The 24,889-nt window shown below is 52.5% G+C and overlaps 3 protein-coding genes across 6 annotated transcripts; 2 read left to right on the top strand and 1 right to left on the bottom strand.

Annotated features, from left to right (window-relative positions):
- The first annotated feature begins 371 nt into the window (after positions 1 to 371).
- Positions 372 to 8,212, top strand: FKBP10 (FKBP prolyl isomerase 10). The gene is made up of 10 exons (XM_060081872.1): positions 372 to 717; positions 3,269 to 3,414; positions 3,741 to 3,930; positions 4,046 to 4,191; positions 4,681 to 4,870; positions 4,979 to 5,124; positions 5,723 to 5,915; positions 6,256 to 6,398; positions 6,624 to 6,787; positions 7,138 to 8,212. The coding sequence occupies exons 1-10, from the start codon at positions 467 to 469 to the stop codon at positions 7,321 to 7,323; spliced, it is 1,755 nt and encodes a 584-aa protein (XP_059937855.1). The 5' UTR covers positions 372 to 466; the 3' UTR covers positions 7,324 to 8,212.
- A 1,717-nt stretch (positions 8,213 to 9,929) lies between these two features.
- On the bottom strand, positions 9,930 to 18,257 carry NT5C3B (5'-nucleotidase, cytosolic IIIB). Of its 4 annotated transcripts, none has more exons than XM_060081133.1 (9): positions 18,183 to 18,257; positions 17,861 to 17,959; positions 17,216 to 17,285; positions 17,083 to 17,129; positions 14,142 to 14,227; positions 13,491 to 13,580; positions 12,350 to 12,512; positions 11,301 to 11,501; positions 9,930 to 10,431 (listed from the first exon to the last, which is right to left on the bottom strand). In XM_060081133.1, exons 1-9 carry the CDS (start codon positions 18,192 to 18,194, stop codon positions 10,297 to 10,299), a joined length of 903 nt encoding a protein of 300 aa, XP_059937116.1. In that variant the 5' UTR covers positions 18,195 to 18,257; the 3' UTR covers positions 9,930 to 10,296. The 4 variants fall into 4 exon arrangements, with proteins under 4 accessions (XP_059937116.1, XP_059937119.1, XP_059937117.1 ...); XM_060081134.1 differs by having other exon boundaries at positions 10,305 to 10,504; XM_060081135.1 differs by having other exon boundaries at positions 10,417 to 10,612.
- Positions 18,258 to 19,094: 837 nt separating this feature from the next.
- Positions 19,095 to 24,697, top strand: KLHL10 (kelch like family member 10). The gene is made up of 5 exons (XM_060082423.1): positions 19,095 to 19,288; positions 21,437 to 21,926; positions 23,034 to 23,651; positions 23,957 to 24,106; positions 24,326 to 24,697. Exons 1-5 carry the CDS (start codon positions 19,095 to 19,097, stop codon positions 24,695 to 24,697), a joined length of 1,824 nt encoding a protein of 607 aa, XP_059938406.1.
- Positions 24,698 to 24,889: the final 192 nt, after the last annotated feature.

Here is a 24,889-nt window from a genome sequence, read left to right on the forward strand (position 1 = left end):
AGCCACCCGGAGAGACCTAGATTTGGGGTTGCCAGCCAAAGAAACAAGGAATGCCTCAGTCCGGCTTTAGGACCCGGGGGGCTCCAGAAAAAAGACTCCGAACTTTTTTTTTTTTTAAGTCGGCTCCGACTTTCCCAACTTTCCGGAACTTCCCTACCCCTCCCAGGTCTCTCAGCCCCAGGATGCGGGTGGGGGAAAATCTGGAGGGCTTGGTGGCGCTTTCCTCGTACTCTAACGCTATCAGCCTGGTCCTCCTCCTCCTATTCCACACCCCTTCCCCCCCCCACCCCGCCCCGCCAGCTCAGCCTCCCCAGCCCCCATTCCACGTGGACCAGCCAGGGCGGGGGTGAGGATGGAGGACAGGAAGAGGGGGAGCCAGCTCTGGGAGGAGTGGGGGGAAGGAGTCTGGCGGCGGCGGCAGCTCTCTCGCTCGCCCTCACTGCCGGCCGTCCCAGCTCCAGGCACCATGTTCCGCGCGGGGCGCCCCAGCCACACCGTCCTCCGGCTTCCCCTGCTGCAGTCGCTGCTGCTGCTGCTGCTGCTGCAGGCCGTGGGGAGGGGGCTGGGCCGCGCCAGCCCGGCCGGGAGCCCCCTGGAAGATGTGGTCATCGAGAGATACCACATCCCCAGGGCCTGTCCCCGGGAAGTGCAGATGGGGGATTTTGTGCGCTACCACTACAACGGTACTTTCGAGGACGGCAAGAAGTTTGACTCGAGGTAATGGCTTGGGTGCCCCCAGGCTCACCATTTCCCTTCCCGGAGCCCGGGACCAAGCTCTCTCAGTCCTGGGGTTCCCTCGTTGCTGCTTTTAAGCTGTGTCTGCATGCTTCCTACTCACACCGTGATCCGCTAACCTCAAACACAGCACCCTGCGTGGGGGGACTCCTAGACGTCCATCTCCCCAGACATCCCTGCCCTCAATTTCAAACCTTCGCCTCTCAGAAGACCCCTGTTTCTTTCACACAAACTCCCTGTCTCTCAGAATGCTTGAGAATCAACGGCTCTATTTACTTACCAGCGCTTTATTTAAAGACATAGAGGGGGGTTTCTGGTCCACAGAGTCGGGGGGAAGGGCATGGTCCCTGCTGCATGTGAATCCTCCAGTGGTCTCAGCCCAGCACCCTCTACCTTTCCATCCACCCTGACTCCCTTTCTGGTTCCAGCCACAGGTTTCAGTGCCTTTGTGTTTAGAGAAGAAGAAGTAAGTAGAGTTTTGGGGGGAGGGGGAGGGGGTTTTTAGCAGCCAGTGGGGTAAAGCTGGTGGGCCCTCTAAGACAGCAGGATGGATCAGGGAGTGCAGGGCATAGCTTGGGGTAGGGACCCTGTCTGCCTACATGTCACACAGGCACACATGCCACCCTGGGCTCCTCCGAGGGTTTTCATGCCTCCCTCTCCCCGTGATCCCGCACCCTCATCTCCCTCCATCTTAGCTCGACCAGGTCAGTGCTGCCGCCCATGTTGCCAGCCTTGGGGTTTGAGAGATGGGTTCCTGGTCTGTGTCCAGGCTTTCCGTCTGCTCTGGCAAGTCCATTTTTTTCTTGGTGGGGGCAGGGCTGTAGGCCAGGCCAGCCTCAGTTAAACCTTGGGTCCAGGTCGCACACACAACTCGGCCTATAGAAATTAGTAGCTTTGGAGGCAGGCAGTTTATTGGGTAAGAACACGAACTCCTGAGACCAAGACCCTGGATCCAAACCCAGGCTGTGATCATGGACAAGGAGCCTTGCCTCTTTAAGCTTTACTGTCCTCATCTGAAAAAAAGGAGATTAAAAAACAGTCTGAAAAACTGCATCCCTGCTTCCTAAGGCTGATGTTAGGACTCAAGACGATGAATGAAAGTGAACTTCACACAGTACCTTACAATCTGCAAGCAGGTTCAGTACACATTAGCCTTGACTCTGGGGAGAACTTTGGTCGTGTTTAACTGGTAGAAGCTTCTTGCCATGCTTGGGCTCTCACAATGGCACTGTGGAGGAAGCAGGCCATACAACCAGCTCAGTGGACAAAATGAGGCATAGGCAGTAGCCAGGAGTACAGCTGTGAGCCTGTGGCCACCAAGGAGTGGAGGAGGGGTTGGAAGTTGGGGAGTGACCTCCCTATCGGGGATTCTGATGGGGACTCTTGGATCCAGGTTGGATCCAAGCAGTGCTGAGCTTGGTAAACTTTCACAACCCATGACACCTTCCATCAAAATAATAATCTCCCATTTTTCCTTAACTTCTGAAAACTTAAAATTAAAACTGTAACTAAAAACAAGTAAAAGCCATGGCAATTTTAGAGTAGGCTTTTTCAAAATTGAAAACCAATCCCTATCCCCAGCCAGCTCTGCTTCCCCTTCCCTTCTTCTGTGAATTGATGGTGCAGTGGCCCAAACGTGGGCTTTGGAGTGCAACAGACCAAACATTAGCTGTGTGACCTTGGGCAAGTCATTTGGTCTCTCAAGTCTCAATTTTTCTCGTAAGAAAAATGAAATCAATAATGCCCATTTCGGGAATTCCCTGGTGGTCCAGTGGTTAGGACTCGGCGCTTTCACTGCTGTGGCCCGGCTTGGCCCGGCTTTGATCCCTGGTGGGGGAACTAAGATCTCACAAGCTGCATGGTGTGGCAAATAAGAATAAGAATAAGAATAATGCCCACCTCACAGGGGAGAGAATTAAATAAGATAATGAATGCAGGGACTTCCCTGGTGGTCCAACGGTTAAGGCTCCGAACTCCCAATGCAGGGGGCCCGGGTTCGATCCCTGGTCAGGGAACTAGATTCCGCATGCCACAACTAAGAGCCCACATGCCGCAACTAAAAGATCCCGCATGCCGCAACGAAGATCCCAAGTGCCACAGCTAAAGACGTGGCGCAGCCAAATAAATAAATATTTTAAAAAAGATAATGAATGCAAAATGCCAAGCCTTATCGGCCTTATCATTTAAGTGCTGGATAACTGGTCTCCCCACACCCCCCGCCCTGGGTCTGCACTTCCCGCTCCTTTTCTGTCAGCAGATAGGACTGCTGGCACCATCCTCCGATCCCAGGGCAGATAAAAGCCCCTGGCCTCCTGGGACTTCCTTTTGTAACAGCCCATCCTATTAAGGTGGGAGTCACGGCCCACCTAGGAGGGAGGCTTGAAGAGTTGAGGAGCCTGTGGGTCTACACCTTTGTGTAGGGAGGGGGATGTTTTGTGTGTGTGTGTGTGTGTGTGTGCACTTGTGTGCACCCGTGCATGTATGTGACCATGGGCAGAGGCCACTGTATCCCATCTGCCCCCTCCCTCCCCAGCTATGACCGCCACACCTTGGTGGCCATCGTGGTGGGCGTGGGGCGCCTCATCACCGGCATGGACCGAGGCCTCATGGGCATGTGCGTCAATGAGCGGCGACGTCTCATTGTGCCTCCGCACCTTGGCTATGGCAGCATCGGCGTGGGTGAGGAGAGCTGGGGCCCAGGCATGGGGGTGGAGGAGACCAGGAGGCAGAAGCAAGGGCCCAGGGCCAGAAAACTGAAGCTCAGAGAGGGAGAGCGGCTTTCCAAGGTCACACTGCATGCGCAGCAGAATGAATAGCGCGGCAGGTCTGGGACTAGACTTTTCTGTCTCCTGCCCCTGGGGCGGGAGGAAGGGCAATAATAGGGCCCTGGGTAGGATCCTAGCTTGACCTGGGAGAAGGGGAACTAAGGGTGGTGGAGGGAGAGGCCAAGCAGGATGCTCAGACCTCCACTCCACCCCCCACTCTGGGGGCTGCACCAAACACAGCGGGGCTTATTCCCCCGGATGCCACCCTCTACTTCGATGTGGTCCTGCTGGATGTGTGGAACAAGGCGGACACTGTGCAGGTGAGCACCTTGCTGCGCCCGCCCCAGTGCCCCCGCATGGTCCAGGACAGCGACTTTGTCCGCTACCACTACAACGGGACGCTGCTGGATGGCACTGCCTTCGACACCAGGTAAGGGCTGGAAGGAGCCCTGGGGCGCCAGGGAGTGTGGCATGCAGCGGGAGAGTGGGGGGCCTTCCTGCCTCTCCCACCAACAGCAGCCTCACCCCTACCTCATTCTCTGCAGCTACAGTAAAGGTGGTACTTACGACACCTACGTGGGCTCTGGCTGGCTGATCAAGGGCATGGACCAGGGGCTGCTGGGCATGTGTCCTGGAGAGAGAAGGAAGATCGTCATGCCTCCATTCCTGGCCTATGGCGAGAAAGGCTATGGTGAGGGCAGCAGGGACTTGGGGATTCTCTACAAGTGGGCTGCCACATACAGTTGTTCAGGTTGAGTACCGCACAAGGACACCTAGCCAGGGAGGCAAGTCGTGATGAAATCTAGCCCTTGGTGATCACCTCACTAAGAAGGGGTGCTTGGGTGGTTAGGACTCGGCACTATCACTGCTGGGGTCCGGGTTCAATCCCTGGTTGGGGAACTAAGATTCCGCAAGCCTCGAAGCACAGCCAAAAAAAAAAACCAAAAAAAAAAGGTGCTTTATTCTGATTCACACAAAGGCTCCTGTGGGCTGGTGGTGGCCCTGGGGAAAGCTCAGCTCAGGCCTCACAGGGGAAGAAGCAGGGTTGCTGATGGGCGTCAAAGGCTCTGGAAAGCAGGGTTAGCACCTTTCTGCACGGTGCTCACATAGGCCTTCCTGAGTGGAGAAGCAGCCCTGCTTTGCTCTCCACGTGTATGATTCAAGCCTATCCCTTCCCCAGGGACTGTGATCCCCCCACAGGCCTCCCTGGTCTTCCACGTCCTACTGATTGACGTCCACAACCCAAAGGACACGGTCCAGCTGGAGACACTGGAGCTACCACCTGGCTGCGTCCGGAGAGCCGTGGCTGGGGACTTCATGCGTTACCACTACAACGGCTCCCTGATGGATGGCACCCTCTTTGACTCCAGGTCCGGGGGGGTCCTGAGGACGACGGTGGGGGCTGGGGGCAGCTCTGTGCTTCGGGAAGGGTGGGGCCGCTGTGACTCCCTTGCCCGCCTCCCCGCCTTGTATTGCAGCTACTCCCGAAACCACACCTACAATACCTACGTGGGGCAGGGCTACATCGTCCCAGGGATGGACCAGGGGCTGCAGGGCTCGTGCATGGGGGAGCGCCGGAGAATCACCATCCCCCCCCACCTCGCCTACGGGGAGAACGGGACTGGTAGGCGTGCTCCCTGTTCCCCAAGCCAACACCTCAGTTCCTCCTGACCTTCCCCCTGATGGGCGGGGGCGAAGGGGGCGGATTCCAGCCATCGCTCTGCCCCTCTCCTCGAAAACACTGGTCCCCCAGCCAACTCCTGCCACAAGGACTCCATCCTTCTCTCCAGGGGGCAGTCCCCCACTTCTCCCCTTCCACACTGGAGAAAGGCAGCCGACTCCTGAGCTCGGGGAGGGAGGGCGGTTATGGAAGAACAGAAACAGCAGAGCCCTGGGAAGCAAAGAGACCTGGATTTGAGTGCCAGCTTTGCTGGAAGGCTTTGTGTGCTCACCTGTAAAATGGAACTAATCACATCGATCAGCAGGGTGAGTTATTGGGAGGTTGCAAGATACATGTGGAAAAGGCTTTCCAGCTGGCGTGCCCCTCCCCTCCCCTGCCTCCTCACCACCACAGAGTATATGACAGGAGTTGACTATGTGGACAAACATCCCATCCCATCCTTGTTTAAAACCCCACGATGGGGAAGGTCTGCGGCCTCCATGGAGACCTAGAGCAGCCCCTCCTAGACTCCAGCTGATCCACGCCCCCATTCTGGCCCCAGGAGACAAGATCCCTGGCTCTGCTGTGCTGATCTTCGACGTCCACATCATCGACTTCCACAACCCTGCAGATCCAGTGGAAATCAAGACACTGTCCCGGCCCCCGGAGACCTGCAACGAGACGGCCAAGCTTGGGGACTTTGTTCGCTACCACTACAACTGCTCTCTGCTGGATGGCACCAAGCTCTTCTCCTCGTGGGTCCGGGGCAGGGCCAGGGCTGGGCAGGTGGGTGGGCCCAGGCGTGGGGAGTCCTCCTAGCAGCACCCCTGACTCTTCCTTCCTCCCTAAGTTCCCATCTAAGCTGAAATTCTTAAGTCCACAGGCAGAGGGAGGGTGAAGTAAGCAGTAGGGGAGCTGCGAGTTCCACTCAGTGGAGGGAAACGAGCAGGGAGAGATGAGCCCCCGGCCACACTGCAGGGCAGTTACGAGATAAGGGGATGGATCCTATCTCTGCACCGCTGGGCCCCCGCACCCTGCCCTGGGCCTGCCGGGGACCAGGATGAGCACTGACCCAGGAATCTGCTCTCCCCCCAGCCACGACTACGGGGCCCCTCAGGAGGCGACTCTGGGCGCCCACAAGGTGATCGAAGGCCTGGACACGGGCCTGCAGGGCATGTGTGTGGGAGAGAGGCGGCAGCTGGTGGTCCCCCCGCACCTGGCACATGGAGAGAGCGGAGGTGAGCAGGAACTGGCCTGATGGCTTTCCTCCTCCCCTCTGCCCCGCCACCTGGAGCCTGGATGGCTGCTGGCAGGCGTGAGAGAGGCCTTCCCAATGCTTCCCATTCCATGCCCCACTCTCCAGCCCCGAAGGCAGGAACTGAGGCCTGTAGGCTGGGAGCACACTGGGCAGGCAGTGAAGCCGGGCCCAGACCCTTCCCTCTCTCCTCCTCCCCTCCCTCCAGCCCGGGGGGTTCCTGGAAGTGCTGTGCTCCTGTTTGAGGTGGAGCTGGTGTCCCGGGAGGATGGGCTGCCCAAAGGCTACCTGTTTGTGTGGCACGAAGACCCTCCTGCCAACCTGTTTGAAGACATGGACCTCAACAAGGATGGCGAGGTCCCCCCGGAGGAGGTGGGTGAGGAGTTCGCTCCTAGTCATCCCTCCCACGCTGTCACCCGGCAGGAGCCACCTTGCACGGTGGCATCTAACGAGAACACAGTGTGTGTCCACCATCCTGTCTGCACCCGTGTTCCTGCCCCTGCCCCCCATCCCCGCCTTTGCCTCTGGCACATGTAGCCCATTCCCCGCCGTGGCTGCCTGACCCTGGGCATGCCCTCCACCCCGCCCCCCTCAGGACGCAGCACCAGCTCCTCTCCTCAGCCCTCACTGGAAGGCCTCCGCCTGGGGGCCCCGGCCCAAGGTGAGCACAGATGCTCAGGCAGGACGCTCTCTCCCCCTCCCCTTGGCTCTCCTGGCCGCAGTTCTCCACCTTCATCAAGGCTCAAGTCAGTGAGGGCAAAGGACGCCTCCTGCCTGGCCAGGACCCTGAGAAAACCATAGGAGACATGTTCCAGAATCAGGATCGCAACCAGGATGGCAACATCACCGCCGAGGAACTCAAGCTGAAGTCGGACGAAGATGAGGAGCGGGTCCACGAGGAGCTCTGACGGGCAGAGGCCTGGGCCCAAATGCGAAGGTCGTCTCGGGGGACAGTGGGCAGGGGGCTGACTTCCCAAGTCACCCTGCCCTCCGCTGGGATGAGGTCTGGAAGTTTCTAGAAAGTGGTCAGAGGGGACAACTCTGGTTTTCCCACTGCCCCAGAGTAAAATCCACAGCGCAGATCTCTATTTGGTTTTCCTCTCCCAGCCCCAAACCCCTTCCTTAAAAGTTTTGGAATTACAAAGCCAATCTGGGGATTGGTGGAGTTTGGGGGTTGGCTGGGGTCATTGCTGGCCCCTTGCTCAGACCTCCCCTCCGTGTCACCAGACACTGAGCAAGGCCAAGCTCATCAGTTCCTTATTTCCCCAAACTTCCCCTTTACCTGTACTTTTCCTCACCATCCTCGACCCGCCCCACGCCCCCACAGCCCCCATTCCTCTGTCCTGGCAGCTCCCCAGGAACATGAACCCCCAGCTTTCCTCCCTCAGCTCTGGCTGGTTCCTAGGGAAGGGGACGGTTCTGGTGGGGCAGCCCTACCTTACCTGTCCGGTTCCCTTCACCTGTCCCATGCCCCCTCGCTGCTGTCCAGTGGTGGCTGAAGAGCCCCTAGGGTGCTGCACTTCGGGGCTGGGCTTTGTGTCACCTTTTATCCCTAAAGAAGGCTGCCTTCTCTAGGGACCAAAGAACAAGAGAAAAATGAAGGGGGGTGGTATGAGGAAACCTACTTGGATGGACCTTAGGGCTATGAAATCCTTTGTTCAGGGCTGAGATAAATGTGGAAAAGGGGCTCATTACTGAGGGGTGAGGGGGGTGGGAAGAGCTCTGCACACTCAAAAGGCTAAACTGGTGTCAGACCCCCTGCTCCCTTGTGCCAAATAAAACACGTCCGAAACCAAAGTCCTCGGGAAGTGGTCTTTCTTGGTTGGGGGCGGGAAGCTTAGACCCAAGTGTTGGGAGGAAAGGGAGCAAAGCAGGCCACCTCCATGGCCCTTCAGCCTCCTGCCTCCCTGAGGCCCAGCTGGGGCCCTCACCATGGAGGGAGGCTGGGGGGGTAAGTGTCCACAGAGAGGGGCCTGCAGGGGAGGCCTGGAGACATGATCCTGATCTCCTAAAGGTCCCAGCTGAATGGAAAAACAAGTTCCCTGAACTCAAACACAACATGCAAAGCTCAAGGGTTAAATTAAACCACACAGGTCAGATTCCCCTTTCACATAGATCGTTTCTAATACCACGATGTTCCCACCTCTCCCTGCTCCTGGCCGCCAGCTGTTACCACCTGCCTGGTGCTTCTCCCTCCTGCCAGAAAGAAAGGTAATTGAGGGCTTCCCTGGTGGCGCAGTGGTTGAGTCCACCTGCCGATGCAGAGGATGCAGGTTCGTGCCCCGGTCTGGGAAGATCCCACATGCCGCGGAGCAGTTGGGCCCGTGAGTCATGGCCACTGAGCCTGCGCGTCCGGAGCCTGTGCTCTGCAACGGGAGAGGCCACAGCAGTGAGAGGCCCGCGTACCGCAAAAAAAAAAAAAAAAGTAATTGAGTTCAAACCTCTGGTGTCTTGAGGAAGGAGTTGCTTTAGCCACTAATCAGGCCATCTGCCCTCACCTGCCTGGCTGGACTCTGGCCAGTGCGACAGAGATGACCCAAGCCATCCAAGGGGGTGGGGTGGAGGGGATGCTTGGGAGAGAAAATGACTGGATTCACACCCCAAACTGCCCCCACAAGCACCAAGCTCTTGCCCAAGATCCCCCGAGAGACGGAGCTGCTCCCCATGGTCGCCAGTGAATGATACTCCCTGGTCCCAAAGCACAGAAAGCACCTCGGGGTCGACAGAGGTGACAGCCTCAGAGGATAACCACCTCCCCCAAGCCTAACAGGACAGCCTGAACGAAGTCCGTGTGGAGGCAGCGTGATGCAGAAGAGAAGGCTGGCTCTGTCGGAAACACTGCAACCCCAGCTCGAGCTCCCAGCTCTGGCCTTTGGGCAAAGGACTGGTCCTTTCTAAGTGGATCCATACCTCCTGCAGGATCCCTGTGAGGGTGAAACGGCACCTGCAGCACCTGGGTGCACACAGCTGGCCCTCAGTCAACACTCCCATCACTTTCTCTGCTGAGCTGCAGACAAACACAACTTACCAGCCACCAGGCAGGCAGATGAGGGAATGAATCCGACTACCCTGAGCACCTGCTCCCTTCAGGTCCCGACTCAACCGCCCTTAAGTCATCCATTTCAGTGTCCGTGGAGGAGGAGGAAGGACAGGAGCCAAGGGCACCAGTGAAAATCCACACTCAGATGGAGCACTTTAGGGACCCATAAAGAGGGGGCTCTGCATACAGGGCCAACCAGATTCAGCTGATCTCAGCTGAATTTCAAGTTTAACGGCTGCATGAGAATCAAGTCAAACCACTCCAGGTCAAGAACACACCCTTCCAGCCCTGCCCGCCCACCGTAATGCCCACAGACACACTAGACTGCGCTCGCTGTGCTCAGAGTCTCCTGGGCTAATTCAGGGGTTTTCAAACTGTGTTCCGTGGAGCTCTAGCAGCTTCTCGGAGGTTCCTGCGCCTCCAGAACCAGGAGGTACAGGCTCTGCCCCAACCCCACCCCAATCGGAACAGCTCTGTGTTTTCCTTTTTTTATTTTGATCTGTTTCACATATTAGATTTGTTTGAAGAGCAGCTTCCTATGTTAAAAAATACTAGAAAAAAGATTCCATGGACCAAATGATTCCTAAAGTGCCAACACTGTGTAGGTCCACAGTTCAGCTGGAATGGCTTTTGCTGCCCTCCGGGCTGGCAGGCCTCCCTCAAGGCTCTGGAGAACACACACCACGAAGCCAGGGAAAGGGGGAGGGAGGGGCGTGGGTCAGCAGCTCCTGGCCGCCCGGACTCTTCTCTGCAGCACAGGCAGGAGCAGTGCTCAGAGCAGAGTAGCCTTCCGGTGAAGCCCGTCTGCGTCACAGCCCGCGGGGCCTGACCCCGCCCGCCCTCAGGAGCCCTGCATCTCTGTCCAGTCCCTCTGCTGCAGGATGTGCTGCAGCAGCCCGTTGACCACGTCCAGCGTCTCATCCTTCTCCAGCACGATGTCATACGAGTCCATGTAGCGCTCCCGCCGCTCCTCCACCTGCCCGGGGAGCAGAGACCGAGAGTCCCCCAGCACCCTGCCCTCCGCGTTGCCCGCTGTTGCGCACCTGGGGCTGGGGAAGAGGGCATTCAAGCTGCGACTCCCCGGGAGGAGTTCAAGGTTACCGGGAACTGCCCTTTGGAGACACAGACGGCCGTGGATGCAGGCTGCCACAAGTAACCTTTGGGTCAGTGCCAAAAGGACCGTCACAACGATGAGAAACAAAAAATATCAGATGTTACCTCTCATCTATCTGGATTGAATCTTCACAAGGCTTCAGCACCTACTGGCTGAGGGTGAGAACTGGAGGCCTTCTAGCCTGATGCCATACTGTGCCCCTCTGTGACCTTAGGTTTTCACCCCGGTCAACCTCTGGTCTGTTCCTATGCTTTCCTTCTCTAAATTATAAACCCACATCCTGAATACCAACATCTCCCATCTCATTCATGCCTTACTGGTATGATTTAGGAGGACTGGTAATCAGCCCAACCACCTTCTAAACTATGTCACCTTGGGCAAGTTACTTAACCCCCTTGCCTCAGTTTCCTCATCTGTAAACTGCGTGTAACAGTCACTACCTCAGAGTATGACTGTACAGATGAACTGGGTTAATGTGAGCGGCACACGGTGAGCACTCGGTAAGCGTGGGCTCTGATGACGTGCTCTGACCTCTGGGTCACGCCGTGTGCTTCGTGCACAGCTGTAACCACTGGGTATTTCTTTTGTTTCCTATGAGACTATGGCTTGTGTCTGACCTCTGTGCCTCTCATACTTCACACAGGGTCTAGCCCACAGAAGGTGTTCAATAAGCACTCGTTAACAGGAATGAAGGAGAAGCCAGCCATGAAGAACCCGGGTCTCCTACCTACCTTGTCATTTAGGAAGCCAATCTTGAGAATGTTCTCCACGCCAGGAACCCCATCAGCCATAGTGAGGTCCCCCATGGAGTCTCCCAGCAGGAGGATGTTGGTTTTGCCCTGAAGCTGCTCGAAGTAACCAGAGTTCTCGCACACAGAGCTGTTCTTGTTGTAGGTGTGTATCAGCTGGCCCTTGAATCCCTTTAGGAAGCCCTAAATAATCAAGACAAGAGACAGACAGAAGGGCTACAAGGACCCATTCAGGACCAGTGTTCCACTGTCTCTGCCACAGAGGAAAGGGAATCCTGAAAGCCACAGGTAATGCCAAAACTTCATTGTGATCCAACTAGGGGTCAGCAAGCTAGGGCCTGTGGACTAGATTTGGCCTATTTTTGTAAACTGCTTTGCTGGAACACCTCCAGGTCCATTTGTTTACCTCTTGTCTACGGGTGCTTTTTTCTGTAACAGAGTAGTTGTGACAGAGATCATATTGCCCACAAGGCCCGAGATACTTACTACCTGGTCTTTTACAGAAAAAGTTTACAACCCCTGGTTTAAACTAACGGGAACCATCAAATATTGTTGATCACCTACTCTGGTGAAAGCATGAAGCCCGTGGTACAAGCACTGCCTGGCTACATGTGTGCTAACCTCAGCTGTGGGCCACACCCTAACCACAGGTCAAAGGGATGAAAATTCCAGCCTTGGTTTTAAGGGGAAGAAGTCAGAACACGGGTGAGTCAGAGCAGCCCACCTCTGGCTCAAGAAAAACAAGTCCAAGTCCAAGCCCTTGAGTACCTAGGATGGCACACGAGCCATGACAGTGACACGGGGCCTGGCTGAGCCCTAAACTCGGTCCTCCCTGGCAGAGTCGACTGTCAGCCAAACACCCAAGAGTGGGTCCTTCAAAAGCGACTGTCTTTAGCTGGCACTAGTAAATAAATAACTGCTGAGGGCAAAGAAGCCGGCATGCCTTCCCTCCCCCCTCCCCCATCAAGGTTAACGTTTAGGGTGAAGCACCCTGGCTGGCGGTCCCCACCCCTCTTCCAGCCCCAGCTCACATCTTCATCAAACTCCATGTAGTTGGAGACGATGTGGATGTTCGGGTGGAACACTTTCCTCTGCCGCATGATTTCTTCCAGGATGTCCCCAACGCCCGCGGAGAAGATGAAAAGGGGAACGCTGTTCTGGGAGAGGGTGTTGAAGAACGTCTTGTATCCATCCCTGAAGTGACATGAACGGTTCTGAAACGGCATTGTCTCTGTGACCGTTCTTTATTTTCTATTTGGGTTACATTGTTAACATTTTTTAAAAAACATTTTCAATTGTGGTATAAAATACATAGAGTAAATTATTAAACTGCACTCATCTTAAGTGTTCAGCTCAGTTAATATTTACACATGTTCACACACGTGTAGTTACTGACCAGGTCAAGATGCCCTCATGTTCCTTCCCAGTCGATGCCATCGCCCCCATTTTGACGTCACATCACCATTGATTTGCTCTCCCTGTCCCTGAACTTCATATACACCATATAACCACATTTTTTGTTTGTTTGTTTGTTTCTGGATTATTTTGCCTGAGCAAAATACAACCAGGCAGCTATCCTGAGGGAGCTTCACTGGGGAACACCTCCAACCCACCCAGGCACTTACTGGGTCTGCACGTGTCTACTCTCCTGGCTTTCCACGAGCTAGCGTCTCTCCCCAATCAGGACACACAATCCTTGAGGGAAGGCACCCGTGTTGACTCCTTCCTCTACGTGCCCTCATCCCTCCTCCAGTAAAGAACGCTCCAGCAGACAGCTGCACTGTGAAGGCTACGGATGATCAAGGGTCCTAGGTCAGCCAACTCCCATGTCTGGATAAAGAGCACCAGTCACCATGGGGACCCCAAAAGTCTTTTTATCATTGGGAAAAATGAGCTAGATGCTGTTTCTTCTAGGAGATGGAGCCCTGGTCATATTCATACCACATCCACTACCAGCAGACTGCATCCTAGGACACACCCAAGGATAGAAAATTCTCTGGCTGTGTCCCGAGAGGAAAAGCAAGACCTTCTCCACGTCAGCTACTCATGGTGCTAGATCGCTTCTGACTCTCCCAGCAACTGACTCCTCTTCGATCCTTCCCAGCCTCTCTTTTGTGAGCAAACCCATTCCAAACCGTCTGGCAGAAACCTTTTCCAGAGCAGGCAGCTCACCTAAGCATTGCGTTGGACTCTCTCACCACCTGGGCTATCTGAAACTTCTGAATCTTCTGCTGGCAAAGGAGCTCGTGCGCTTTGGTCCACCTGGAAACAAACACCCCACGAAACCCCAAATTCAAACCACTAAGTGACCTTTCTCATCTCAGGGCCGAGTCTCCTCTGGAAGTACTGACAGCGGGGGCCTCATCCTTTCCCCCAGCGCCATTTCCTGAAGGACCCTGCTTGTCCCTAAAGGAAGAGGGTGAAACAGCAACACAGCAGCAACACAAGAGCTGGGCAAGTTGCTGCTGATGTCAAAGCTCTTCTGAATCCCTTCCTCTGTGATCCCACTCTATGGAGAACTGGGGCTTTGCCCAGTGATACTGGTTTCCTTAGGAGGGTTATTGCCCCAAAGCACTTATTGCCCCAAACTAAGGGGCTTCTAACTCATTCCAAGGATACTTGGTGAGCCCTCTCTTCTAGCAGTAGCCACACGTAGCCTGGCTGTATCCGGACAATTTGTTCTAGCAGCTGGGCTTGTGGCCTTCAGTTAAGCATTCAGTAAGGTAAAGGAGCCTGCATCTGACCAAAGCTCAGGAAAAATACACTCCCGTCCAGACCAAGCATCGTGAGGGCCAGGGGCGTTTCACCACCACCATCACTTACCATTCCACCATGTCAGGTAACTTCTCTTTGATGGTCCGGTGTGGGTCAATCTCAATTGGGTAATAGTGGTGGAGGAGCGCTTTGAGCTGTGACATCCAAAGGAAGAGAAAAGCCATTTAGTCCACATCAAGTTTTCCCCAGCAGAGTCCTACAGTCCAGCATGAGAAAAAAAGTCACCTAGAAGATGCAACTTCATGTAAGGGAGTGACTGGAGCTGCAGAGCTGGACATCCTTCTGCACTCCCGCTTAATCAGTAAGAACTGACTTAACGCTGTATTTCCCAAAATGTGGTACATTTTCTCAGGTGGTAGGCAAGATAACTTTGGGAGGTGGTACATGGATAAAAACACTTTTCATTTTAGTTGGTTGGGATTCATTTTAATGTATGTCAGAAAAAGAAAAAAAAACTAGAATAGCACACTCATGCTTTCATAAAGATTGCTTCTTTCTTTTGCAAGTTAACTGCATTCAGATCTTTAAAAGCAGGGTAACTTACACAGATCTGGCAAAAATCATTCAAGTGAACTAGAAGACTGAAGCTTGGGACACAGCATGTTAGGGGATAACTTCATCGCACTGCCAACGTCAGGTGGACAATCTCACAGGGAGCATCTCTGTGCACCTCCTCTGGCTAAGGTCACCTTCCACATGCCAGGACCTTCCACAATCTAGGTAGGCTGCTTCAGGGATCATGTGTCGCGTGGGCTCAGTCAGTAACGGTGCCCAATAAAAATGAGAACTGAGCAAAAAATTTTAATTTTGGGCTTCCCTGGTGGCGCAGTGGTTAAGAATCCGCCTGCCAATGCAGGGGACACGGGTTCAAGCCCTGGTCCGGGAAGATCCCACATGCCGCAGAGCAACTAAGCCCGTGCGCCGCAACTACTGAGCCTGTGCTCTAGAGCCCGCGAGCCACAACTACTGAGCCCACGTGCTGCAACTACTGAAGCCCATGCGCCTAGAGCCCGTGCTCTGCAGCAAGAGAAGCCACCGCAACGAGAAGCCCGCGCACCGCAACGAAGAGTAGCCCCCGCTCGCCACAACCAGAGAAAGCCCGCGCGCAGCAACAAAGACCCAATGCGGCCAAAATAAATAAATAAATAAATTTATTTTAAAAAAAAATTTTTAATTTTAATACGTGCATGGTCTCGGAATATTATGAGATCAAATGGAGTCCCTGACCATCAGTCCAAAAGAGGGTTAAATACAAAGACTGACAAAGACAGAAAGCTCCTAAAATGTGTTAAGATTCTCAATGTTTTCTTGAGTGTGAGAACATTTTTCTGAAAGTATAACAGAATTCAACAGAGTATACATTTCTTCTTTTTAAAATTTATTTATTTTATTTTTGGCTGTGTTGGGTCTACGTTTCTGTGCGAGGGCTTTCTCTAGTTGCGGCAAGCGGGAGCCACTCTTCATTGCGGTGAGCGGGCCTCTCACTATCGCGGCCTCTCTTGTTGCGGAGCACAGGCTCCAGACGCGCAGGCTCAGTAGTTGTGGCGCACGGGCCTAGTTGCTCCGTGGCATGTGGGATCCTCCCAGACCAGGGCTTGAATCCGTGCCCCCTGCATTGGCAGGCAGATTCTCAACCACTGCGCCACCAGGGAAGCCCCCAGAATATAAATTTTTAAAAAGAAAAAAGATTTCTTACATAAATTTTGCTTTATTAATTTCTTCAGGAACCCATCAATGCCACAAATCTTAATGTTCTCTAGCTTCTTTATCCTAGAGAGGGCATCCAAACCTATTGTCTTATTTGTGGACGTAGCTCTCTGGAAGCTGCTATGATCAGGGATGTGAGGAACCAAAAGAAGTGACCTGCCAAAGGTAATCAGTGGTGCAGCCAGAATCTACCTTAAGCTGCAAGCGGCATCACCCGAGAGACAAGTGTAGAAACAGAAGAGCTATCTATAATCACTGTCCATCCTAATAACCAGTAATCATGACAGAGTATTAGAAGATTTGACCAATATGGCAGACCCACAGACCACTTGGTAACCCATTTGGTGAACTTCGTAATCAAGTGGAACTAAATGATATAGCTATTTAGCAGAAAGAGCTCAGCAACTGCAGAGAAATGAGGGGCTAGCACAGCTCTGCTCTGGCAAAGAGGACACTGATGGGAAGAACGCGTAGCAAAGTACAATGAACTCCAAGGCTACAGGGATCGCTTTACAATATCTGTATGCATCTTATGGAAACAGGAGTTTCATACATAGACGTTAATTCAGAAGTCTTTCTTGGTACCTGCTGCCTTACCAAGAAAATGTATACCATCAAGGGACGAGCATAATATAGTGGAAAGAGTTCGGGAACAGAATCAGATCTATGGGAAAACCAAGCTCTGCATCTTGCTGTATGACCTTGGGTAAGTTGCTCAAACCTCTCCAAGCCTGTTTTCCCATCTGCTAAATGGAGACAGTAATGATTCTATCCACCTCTCGGAGTTGTGGGAGGGTTACACAGCACACATCGAAGTCTCCTATTAAGTTCTATAGATAGCAGTAAGCATATTCCAACCATCCATCATCACATGTCTTGGCCAAGAAGGAAAAGCTGTCTCAGTGTATTAAGACTAGCTCCACCTGAGCATAACAACAATTTTTTAAAAAATTAATCTTCTAAGGTCTCAACCCTGGAACCTTTGGTCCTAACCAAGAACCACTGGAAGTCATATATGATAGCCATTTCTTTTTTTTTTTTTTTTTTTTTTTTGCGGTACGCGGGCCTCTCACTGCTGTGGCCTCTCCCGCTGTGGAGCACAGGCTCCGGACGCGCAGGCTCAGCGGCCGTGGCTCACGGGCCCAGCCGCTCCACGGCACGTGGGATCCTCCCGGATCGGGGCACGAACCCGTGTCCCCTGCATCGGCAGGCGGACTCTCAACCACTGCGCCACCAGGGAAGCCCTGATAGCCACTTCTGAGCAAAGAAGGGAGTAACCCACCTCTTTGCGGCACTCCTCACTGATGATCTTGCTGTTATCCAGAATATCTGCAAAAACACAGAACTCCTTTTACTTGCCCCTTAGAAGCCATCATCCTGTCGAGCCCAATAAAGCAAGCTAGTATGTGACTTACTGTAAGAAGAAGGGCATCGCTTTCCATTATAGGCAAACCGGCTCAAGGTCATGTCAAAATCAGAAATGACCTAAAATGCAAAAGAGAGATGCCTAGACAGGCTCCTTCCAGGGTGGCCCTGTGCCAGCCAGAGAGGATGATTATGGAAGTCCAAACAGCTCAGTGCCAGTCTGCGGGCAAAGCCCTGGGGGAGTTAGGAAGCGCTGAAGGAAGAACTAATCCTAGTTAGTGCCTGTGCTAACCCAGAGAAGAGCCAGCCTCTCTGAGGATGGGGGTGGGGACTGCAGAATCAGGACCCCTTCCACTCTTTCAGTAGCACCCATCTCAATGCCTTGGTCCTTCCTAAGATGCCCCCACCTTTTGGCCCATCTACACATCTGCGCCTTCTTGGGGAGCCCACCAACCTCGGCTAGTGAGGACAACAAGACCCGGAGGCCTGGTGTGGGGGTGCTTTCTGTCTAGAGCACGACCTTACTGAGAAATTTGAAATCTAGGTTTCTGGGCAGGTGGGCTCTCCCTCAAGGCAAAACAGGCTTGCCCTCGGGCACCTGGTCATTTCTAGGGGCTGAAGGCATGCTTGCAGGTGTCCGCGGCAAAGCGGGAAGGCGCACTGGGCAGGCCACATCCCTAGCCCCCCCGCGGTACCTGTAAGCGGTCTCCCCCGCCCTTGCGGAGGGCGCCCACGATCTCCTGCACCCGCCCGGGCTGCCGCATCAGAACCGTGGCCTTCATCAGGGTGCTCACCTGTCCCGAGACCCGAGAGAACCGCTGACCCCGGCACCGCGCTGGGCCCAAGGGGAGGCCGGCGAGGCCGGGCCGGGGGCGCGGGGGACGAGCGGGGGCTCCGGCCGGGCCTGGGCACCTACGGGCCGCAGTGGCGCGGCGAGGCCCAGGCGGCCCGGTGGGGGTCTCGGAGCGCCCGGGGGTTCGGGGCCCGCCCCACGCCGGTCTCCTCCTCCCGCCTCACCTCCTCCGCCATGGCGCTTGCCGGCCGGTTGGCGGCGTGGGCACAAAGACCGCCCCGCGGCCCCACTGCGCAGGCGTCGCTTCCGGCGGGGCGGGGCGGGGCGGGGCGGGGCGGGGCGGGGCGGGGCGGGGCGGGGGTGAGGTTGGGGGACGGGGAACAGGTCCGGGGCGGGCGGGCGGGGCGGGGAGTGTCCCAAGAGGCTGGGGTTACGTGGGTGGGTGCCACTCTTTTTAGAACAAAAACCCTAACCGTAATGGACGTTTCCAGGCTTAAGGTTTGCATGACCAAAAGGCCGCAGATGGGAGGGGGTGTGAAGGAGCCATAAGTGAATTCTGTTGAACATTCCAGAAGGTGCTTCCTTCACGGGGCTCGCTCCTCATCACAGAAGATGAGTGACTCAGTCCAGAGGGCAGGAGGGCCCTGGACATCTGGGCCAGAATGAAAACCCATCAGCTTTACTTCTCCCTTCTGCCTCCTCTGACTCGGTTTCCTTGAACTCAGTGTCTCGGGAGCCAAGTGCCAAGCTGCGGAAGAAGGTAGATGGTTGCTACAGAGACGCCAAACTGAGCACCGGAAGTGGGCAGCAGGAGCTAGAGTGAATCAAAAGTCTTATGTGGTGTTGGTGGTCACGTCCTGCTCCTGGTTGGTTGCGGAAGGTGTGGGGTGGTCTTCAGCCTGAGTGATGCCTTGGGGGAGGGGGGGGAGGACGGTGACAGGAGAGAGTTCCAGGACCTGACAGCACAATGCCGAGAGTGATCTCACTGCGGGCCCAGGATTCTGGAACTTGGGCTGCCTGCTGGGCCCTGTATGAAAGATGTAATAGGAAGAAGGAGTGACAGCTGGCTAAAGGGCCCCTACAAGCCTCCCCGACATCCCAGGAGAGCAGCCTGTCTCCGCTTGTCCCAGGGTGCCATGGAGATGGAGAGCGCCGCGGCCTCCACATGTTTCCACCAGCCTCACATGGAGAGGAAGATGAGTGCGATGACCTGTGAGGTCTTCAACGAGCTTAGGCTAGAGGGCAAGCTCTGCGACGTGGTCATCGAGGTCAATGGCTTTGAGTTCAATGCCCACAAGAACATCCTCTGTAGCTGCAGTTCCTACTTTAGGTATAACAGGGTTGCTGGACTAAGCCAAAAGGAGGGATGGGGCTCATTCTGAGACATTTTGGTTCATTCCATATTTCCCGCCCCATTATCTTAAGTTTAGGGACACTGTCAAAGTCCTGGGCTCCTGTAGACTGGCTCCTTTGTCTTCTGAAGAGGCACAGCTAGGGCCAGAGCCTCTTCTGTCTCGTTTTCAACTAGATTTCAACCAACTATTGGTGGGCCAGAGGCTTTTTTTCTTTGATTTTCACCCAAAGCAAACTTTGGGAAGGTTGGACACCTGTAGTGGATTTCCTACTTAAACCTAGATGACAATGCCACTTCAGCCACCCCTTAAGCCCCTATCTGAGACTATCTCAAACAGGGTGACAAATTAACAAGGACTGAGAGCATGGGAAGGGGGATGAGGGGAAAGAACCAAGGAAATATTTTTCAGAAGAAAAAGGGAGTTTGAGCCAAAACTATTGTAACCCAGGAAGTAAAAGACCTATTTTGTTCATGAGCTGAACAAAATTTGAGTACTCGGTTCCAATGAAGATATGATAAGTGCGTGCCACCCGTTGCTAAAAATTCTCATTCATCTAGACCTAGAGCAGGGTATACAAAAAGACCAAATAGTGACTATTTTAAGCTTTGCAGGCCGTACAGTCTCTGTCACAACTACTCCACTCTACCTTTAGTAGGAAAGCAGCCATAGACAATACTAAATGAAAGGGTATGGCTGTGTTCCAATAAAATTATTTATGAATACCGAAATTTGAATTTAATTTCCAGGTGCCACAAAATATTTTTCCCCATTTAAAAATGTAAAAAATATTCTTAGCTCATGTGCAGTACAAAAACAAGAGTTGGGCTGAATTTGGCCAAGAGGCTGTAGGTTTTCAGACCTCTTCTCTAGAGAATTTGATCTCTGAGCCCACATTCCCTTAAACTTCCTAGAAAAAGGAAGGAAAAATATATTAGGGCAGGGACTTCTGTCCTCTGCAACACCTAGAGAAGTACCTAGCTACATAGTAGGGACCCAATAAGTTGTTGTGGAATAGTAGTCATTTTACTCATTCAATAATTATTTATTGAGTGCCTATTTTGTGACAGGTACTGGAAATAAAACAATGTATAAACATTCCTGTTCTCGCAAAGTTTACCTTCCAGTAGGGGGAACAGGCATTTAATAAATAAAATACATATTAGATCATAAGTGCTAGGGAAAAAAAGGAAGATAGAGAGTGGTCAGTGGTAATTTTAAATAGGATTATCACTGCTGACAAAGTGACGTTTGAGCAAAGACTTCAAGGGGCTGTGGTCTTGGGAAATAACAGAGATCTTGGGGGAGCCTTCCAGGCAGAGTACAAAGCAAAGTGCAAAGATGGAAGCATCTCTGGTGTATTCAAGGAAAGCAAGGCCAGCAGGGCTGGAGCAAGGTGAGGAGGAAGGTGAGAGGAAATATGGTTAGAGAGGTATTCATGGTCCAGATCTCAGAGGTCTTTTGTAGTCCCTGGTAAGGACTTTGTATTTTACTCTGAGTAACCAGGGAAGTCAGTGGAAGGTTCTGAGCGGAAGAGGAGCATAAACTCATAAGGATCATGCTGGTGTCTGGGATAAGACTATAAACTCTGGAGGTGTCAAAAGCAGAAGCAGAGAGATCAGTTGGGAGGTTTACTCCCAATAATCTAGGCAAGACCTGGTGGTGGCTCACACCAAGAAGGGAGCAATGAGAGAAGTGAGAAGCGATCAGATTCTGGGTATGTGTTGATTGAATAATACTTGTTTTAAAAGTGTATTTGCTCAAGTTTAATTTCCTTAATTGAGATAGAATTTGGTGGGCAATGGGCTGAGACAGAAAAAGACCTGGGTCTTACTCCCAGCTCTAGATACCAGTTTCTCCATCCACAAAATGGGAAAAAGGCTACTTATCATGAAGATAGGAATAAAAGTGACCAAAGTCAAAGTTCTTGGAAAGGTTCTCTTGACAACTGTATAAAACCTACCCTCCTCCCCCGCTTCCTCACGCCAATTTATTTCCAAATTACTTATTGTGCACACTATTTGGAAAATGTCCAAATTTTCCACAACAAGAGAAGGTGGGGGGGGGAGGGAACATGGCAAACTAGAGAGAAATATTTCAGTGACTGCTAGTTTTCTTTCTTCCAGAGCTTTGTTTACAAGTAACTGGAACAACACTGAAAAGAAGGTATACAACATCCCTGGCATTTCCCCCGACATGATGAAGCTAATTATCGAATATGCGTACACCCGGACCATCCCCATCACACCAGACAACGTGGAGAAGCTGCTGGCTGCTGCAGACCAATTTAACATCATGGGTATTGTCAGGGGTTGCTGTGAGTTCCTCAAGTCGGAGCTGTGTTTGGAAAATTGTATCGGCATCTGCAAGTTAACAGACTACTTCTACTGCCCTGAGCTGAGGCGGAAGGCCTACATGTTCATCCTGCACAACTTTGAGGAGATGGTGAAAGTCTCAGCAGAGTTTTTAGAGCTCTCAGTCACTGAACTTAAGGATATCATTGAGAAAGATGAGCTCAACGTCAAACAAGAAGATGCTGTATTTGAGGCCATTTTAAAATGGATTTCTCATGACCCCCAAAATAGGAAGCAGCATATTTCAGTTTTGCTACCCAAGGTCGTTTAGTTATTCTTTTGTGGGATGCTTAATTGTTTTTTTTTTTTTTTTTTTTTTTTTTGCCTGTGCCACATGGCTTGTGGGATCTTAGTTCCACAACCAGGGATCGAACCCATGCCCCTGCAGTGGAAGCTCGGAGTCCTAACCACTGGACTGCCAGAGAATTTCCTTAATTGCTCACTTTTGACTCATTTATCCCAGAGAGATTGTCCCAAGAGCCATACTCAGATGTTTGACAGATTCCAAGGCTGTAGTTATACTTACATATACTTATATATGTACATCTACAGAAGGCATCCCCTGCTATTCTCTGGAATTTTGCAATTTTCTTTGCCCTTGGCATTGCTAGTTCCTTCTGCTCCAGTTATATTCTTTTTTTTTTTTTTTTTTTTTTTTTTTTTTTTTTTGCTGTACGCGGGCCTCTCACTGTTGTGGCCTCTCCTGTTGCGAAGCACAGGCTCCGGATGCACAGGCTCAGCGGCCATGGCTCACGGGCCCAGCCACTCCGCGGCATGTGGGATCCTCCCAGACCGGGGCACGAACCCACGTCCCCTGCATCGGCAGGCAGACTCTCAACCACTGTGCCACCAGGGAAGCCCCAGTTATATTCTCTTTGACCAAGATTCTCCCTGATAGTGGGGGAAGGAGAGGGCAGGCCTTCAAAAGAATTCTAAAGGGTCTTCCTCTCACCCCTTTCCTTCTGTGAGTTTCCCCAACCAAAATAGGAGTTGGACAAGAAACCAGATCATGAGTATTGCATTCAATTGTAGCCATTTGGTGCTAATTCGTGTTATTTTACATATAGAGACATAGATATCCAATTACTGAACAATGACCACAGCTTTTTCTGGTCTAATAGTCCTGTCCAGGGGCCAAGGAATGGACTAGCTCTGTGACCATTTGAGGTGGCTTCTATCTCGCTCATTCTCAGCATCCAATGTATACCACCTCCAAAACACAAATATTTAAACGGTGAGCTGTAAATTACAAAAACAAAACAAAACATGACCCTACTGCATTCAGAGGAGACTAAAACTGCGGGCTTAAGGACATGGGTTTTCCAGACACCATACCTCATCTGAATGACTTTCTGTATTTCCTTCTTAGGTTCGCCTGGCTCTAATGCATGCTGAATACTTCATGAACAACGTTAAGATGAATGACTATGTCAGAGACAGTGAGGAATGCAAGCCAGTCATCATTAATGCACTGAGGGCCATGTATGACCTAAACATGAACGGACCTTCCAATTCTGACTTCACCAACCCACTCACCAGGCCCCGCCTGCCCTACGCCATCCTATTTGCAATTGGTGGCTGGAGTGGTGGGAGCCCCATCAATGTCATTGAGGCATATGATCCTCGGGCAGACAGATGGCTGACTGTCACTTGTGAGGAAGAGAGTCCTCGTGCCTACCACGGGGCAGCTTATTTGAAAGGCTATGTTTATATCATTGGGGGGTTCAATAGTGTAGACTATTTCAATAGTGTTAAGCGTTTCAACCCAGTCGAGAAAACGTGGCACCAGGTGGCCCCGATGCACTCCAGGCGTTGCTATGTCAGCGTGACAGTACTCAGTAATTTTATTTACGCCATGGGAGGATATGATGGCTATGTGCGTCTCAACACTGCTGAACGTTATGAGCCAGAGACCAACCAGTGGACACTCATTGCCCCCATGCATGAACAGAGGAGTGATGCGAGTGCCACAACGCTCCATGGAAGGGTAAGACCCCGGGGGAAGGTGGGGTTAGGAGATGTGAAAGCAAACAAGCCTGGAAATAATGGGTGGAAAACAGAAGTGTCAGTATTCACTTTGCAATACTAACTCCCTCATCAAATGACTAAGTGGCCCTTTGTAACTATCTTTTCTGATTTTACTTATTAAAAAGCAATGCATGCACATGTGGAGAAAAGAAAATCAGACTGAAGACTGGCATCAGAAGTGTCCCCTGCCCCCAGCCACCACCATATACACACCCTTTCTTTCTACTCCCCAGTTTTAATAATCTTGGAACTCTCTTCGCACAGGTCTACATATGTGGTGGGTTTAATGGAAATGAATGCCTGTTTACAGCAGAAGTGTACAACGCTGAGAATAATCAGTGGACAGTCATAGCACCCATGAGAAGCAGGAGGAGTGGAATAGGCGTAATTGCTTATGGAGAACACGTATATGCGGTGAGTTCCTTTTGTACAACAAAAATTATAGCCCTAGATTTTCTGTTAGCAAATAGGTTTACACTACCACTGGGAAGAATCTGAAAACTTTTTTCCATGGAAGATAGTGGAAGAGGGAGGTATGAAATCACTGGTCCCCCCCGCCCCCCCCAAAGAGGGCATCCTCAGCAAACAGAAGCGATGGTTAACAGCCAGCTGTGTTTCCTCTGCTGTCCACAGGTAGGCGGCTTTGACGGAGTTAGTCGGCTTAGGAGTGCAGAAGTCTACAGCCCAGTGGCTAATACTTGGCACATGATCCCCACTATGTTTAATCCTCGTAGCAATTTTGGTATCGAGGTGGTAGACGACCTCTTGTTTGTGGTGGGTGGCTTTAATGGCTTTACCACCACCTTTAATGTGGAGTGCTATGATGAAAAGACCGAAGAGTGGTATGATGCTCATGACATGAGTATGTACCGCAGTGCTCTGAGCTGCTGTGTGGTACCAGGGCTGGCCAATGTTGGGGAATACACAGCTAGACGAAACTTCACAGGATTAGCACTGTATGATGAAGTACAGCATTCCGCCTCGACAAGTACCCTACCTGTATAAGCCTCTTCTTTTAGCTAATAAAACGTCTGAGCAATAAGAATTCTTTCTTTTTTTTTGCGGTACGCGGGCCTCTCACTGTTGTGGCCTCCCCCGTTGCGGAGCACAGGCTCCGGACACGCAGGCTCAGCGGCCATGGCTCACGGGCCCAGCCGCTCCAGGGCATGTGGGATCTTCCCGGACCGGGGCACGAAC

The sequence above is a fragment of the Mesoplodon densirostris genome, chromosome 18 (genome assembly GCF_025265405.1).
Source record: "Mesoplodon densirostris isolate mMesDen1 chromosome 18, mMesDen1 primary haplotype, whole genome shotgun sequence".
NCBI lineage: Eukaryota > Metazoa > Chordata > Mammalia > Artiodactyla > Ziphiidae > Mesoplodon > Mesoplodon densirostris.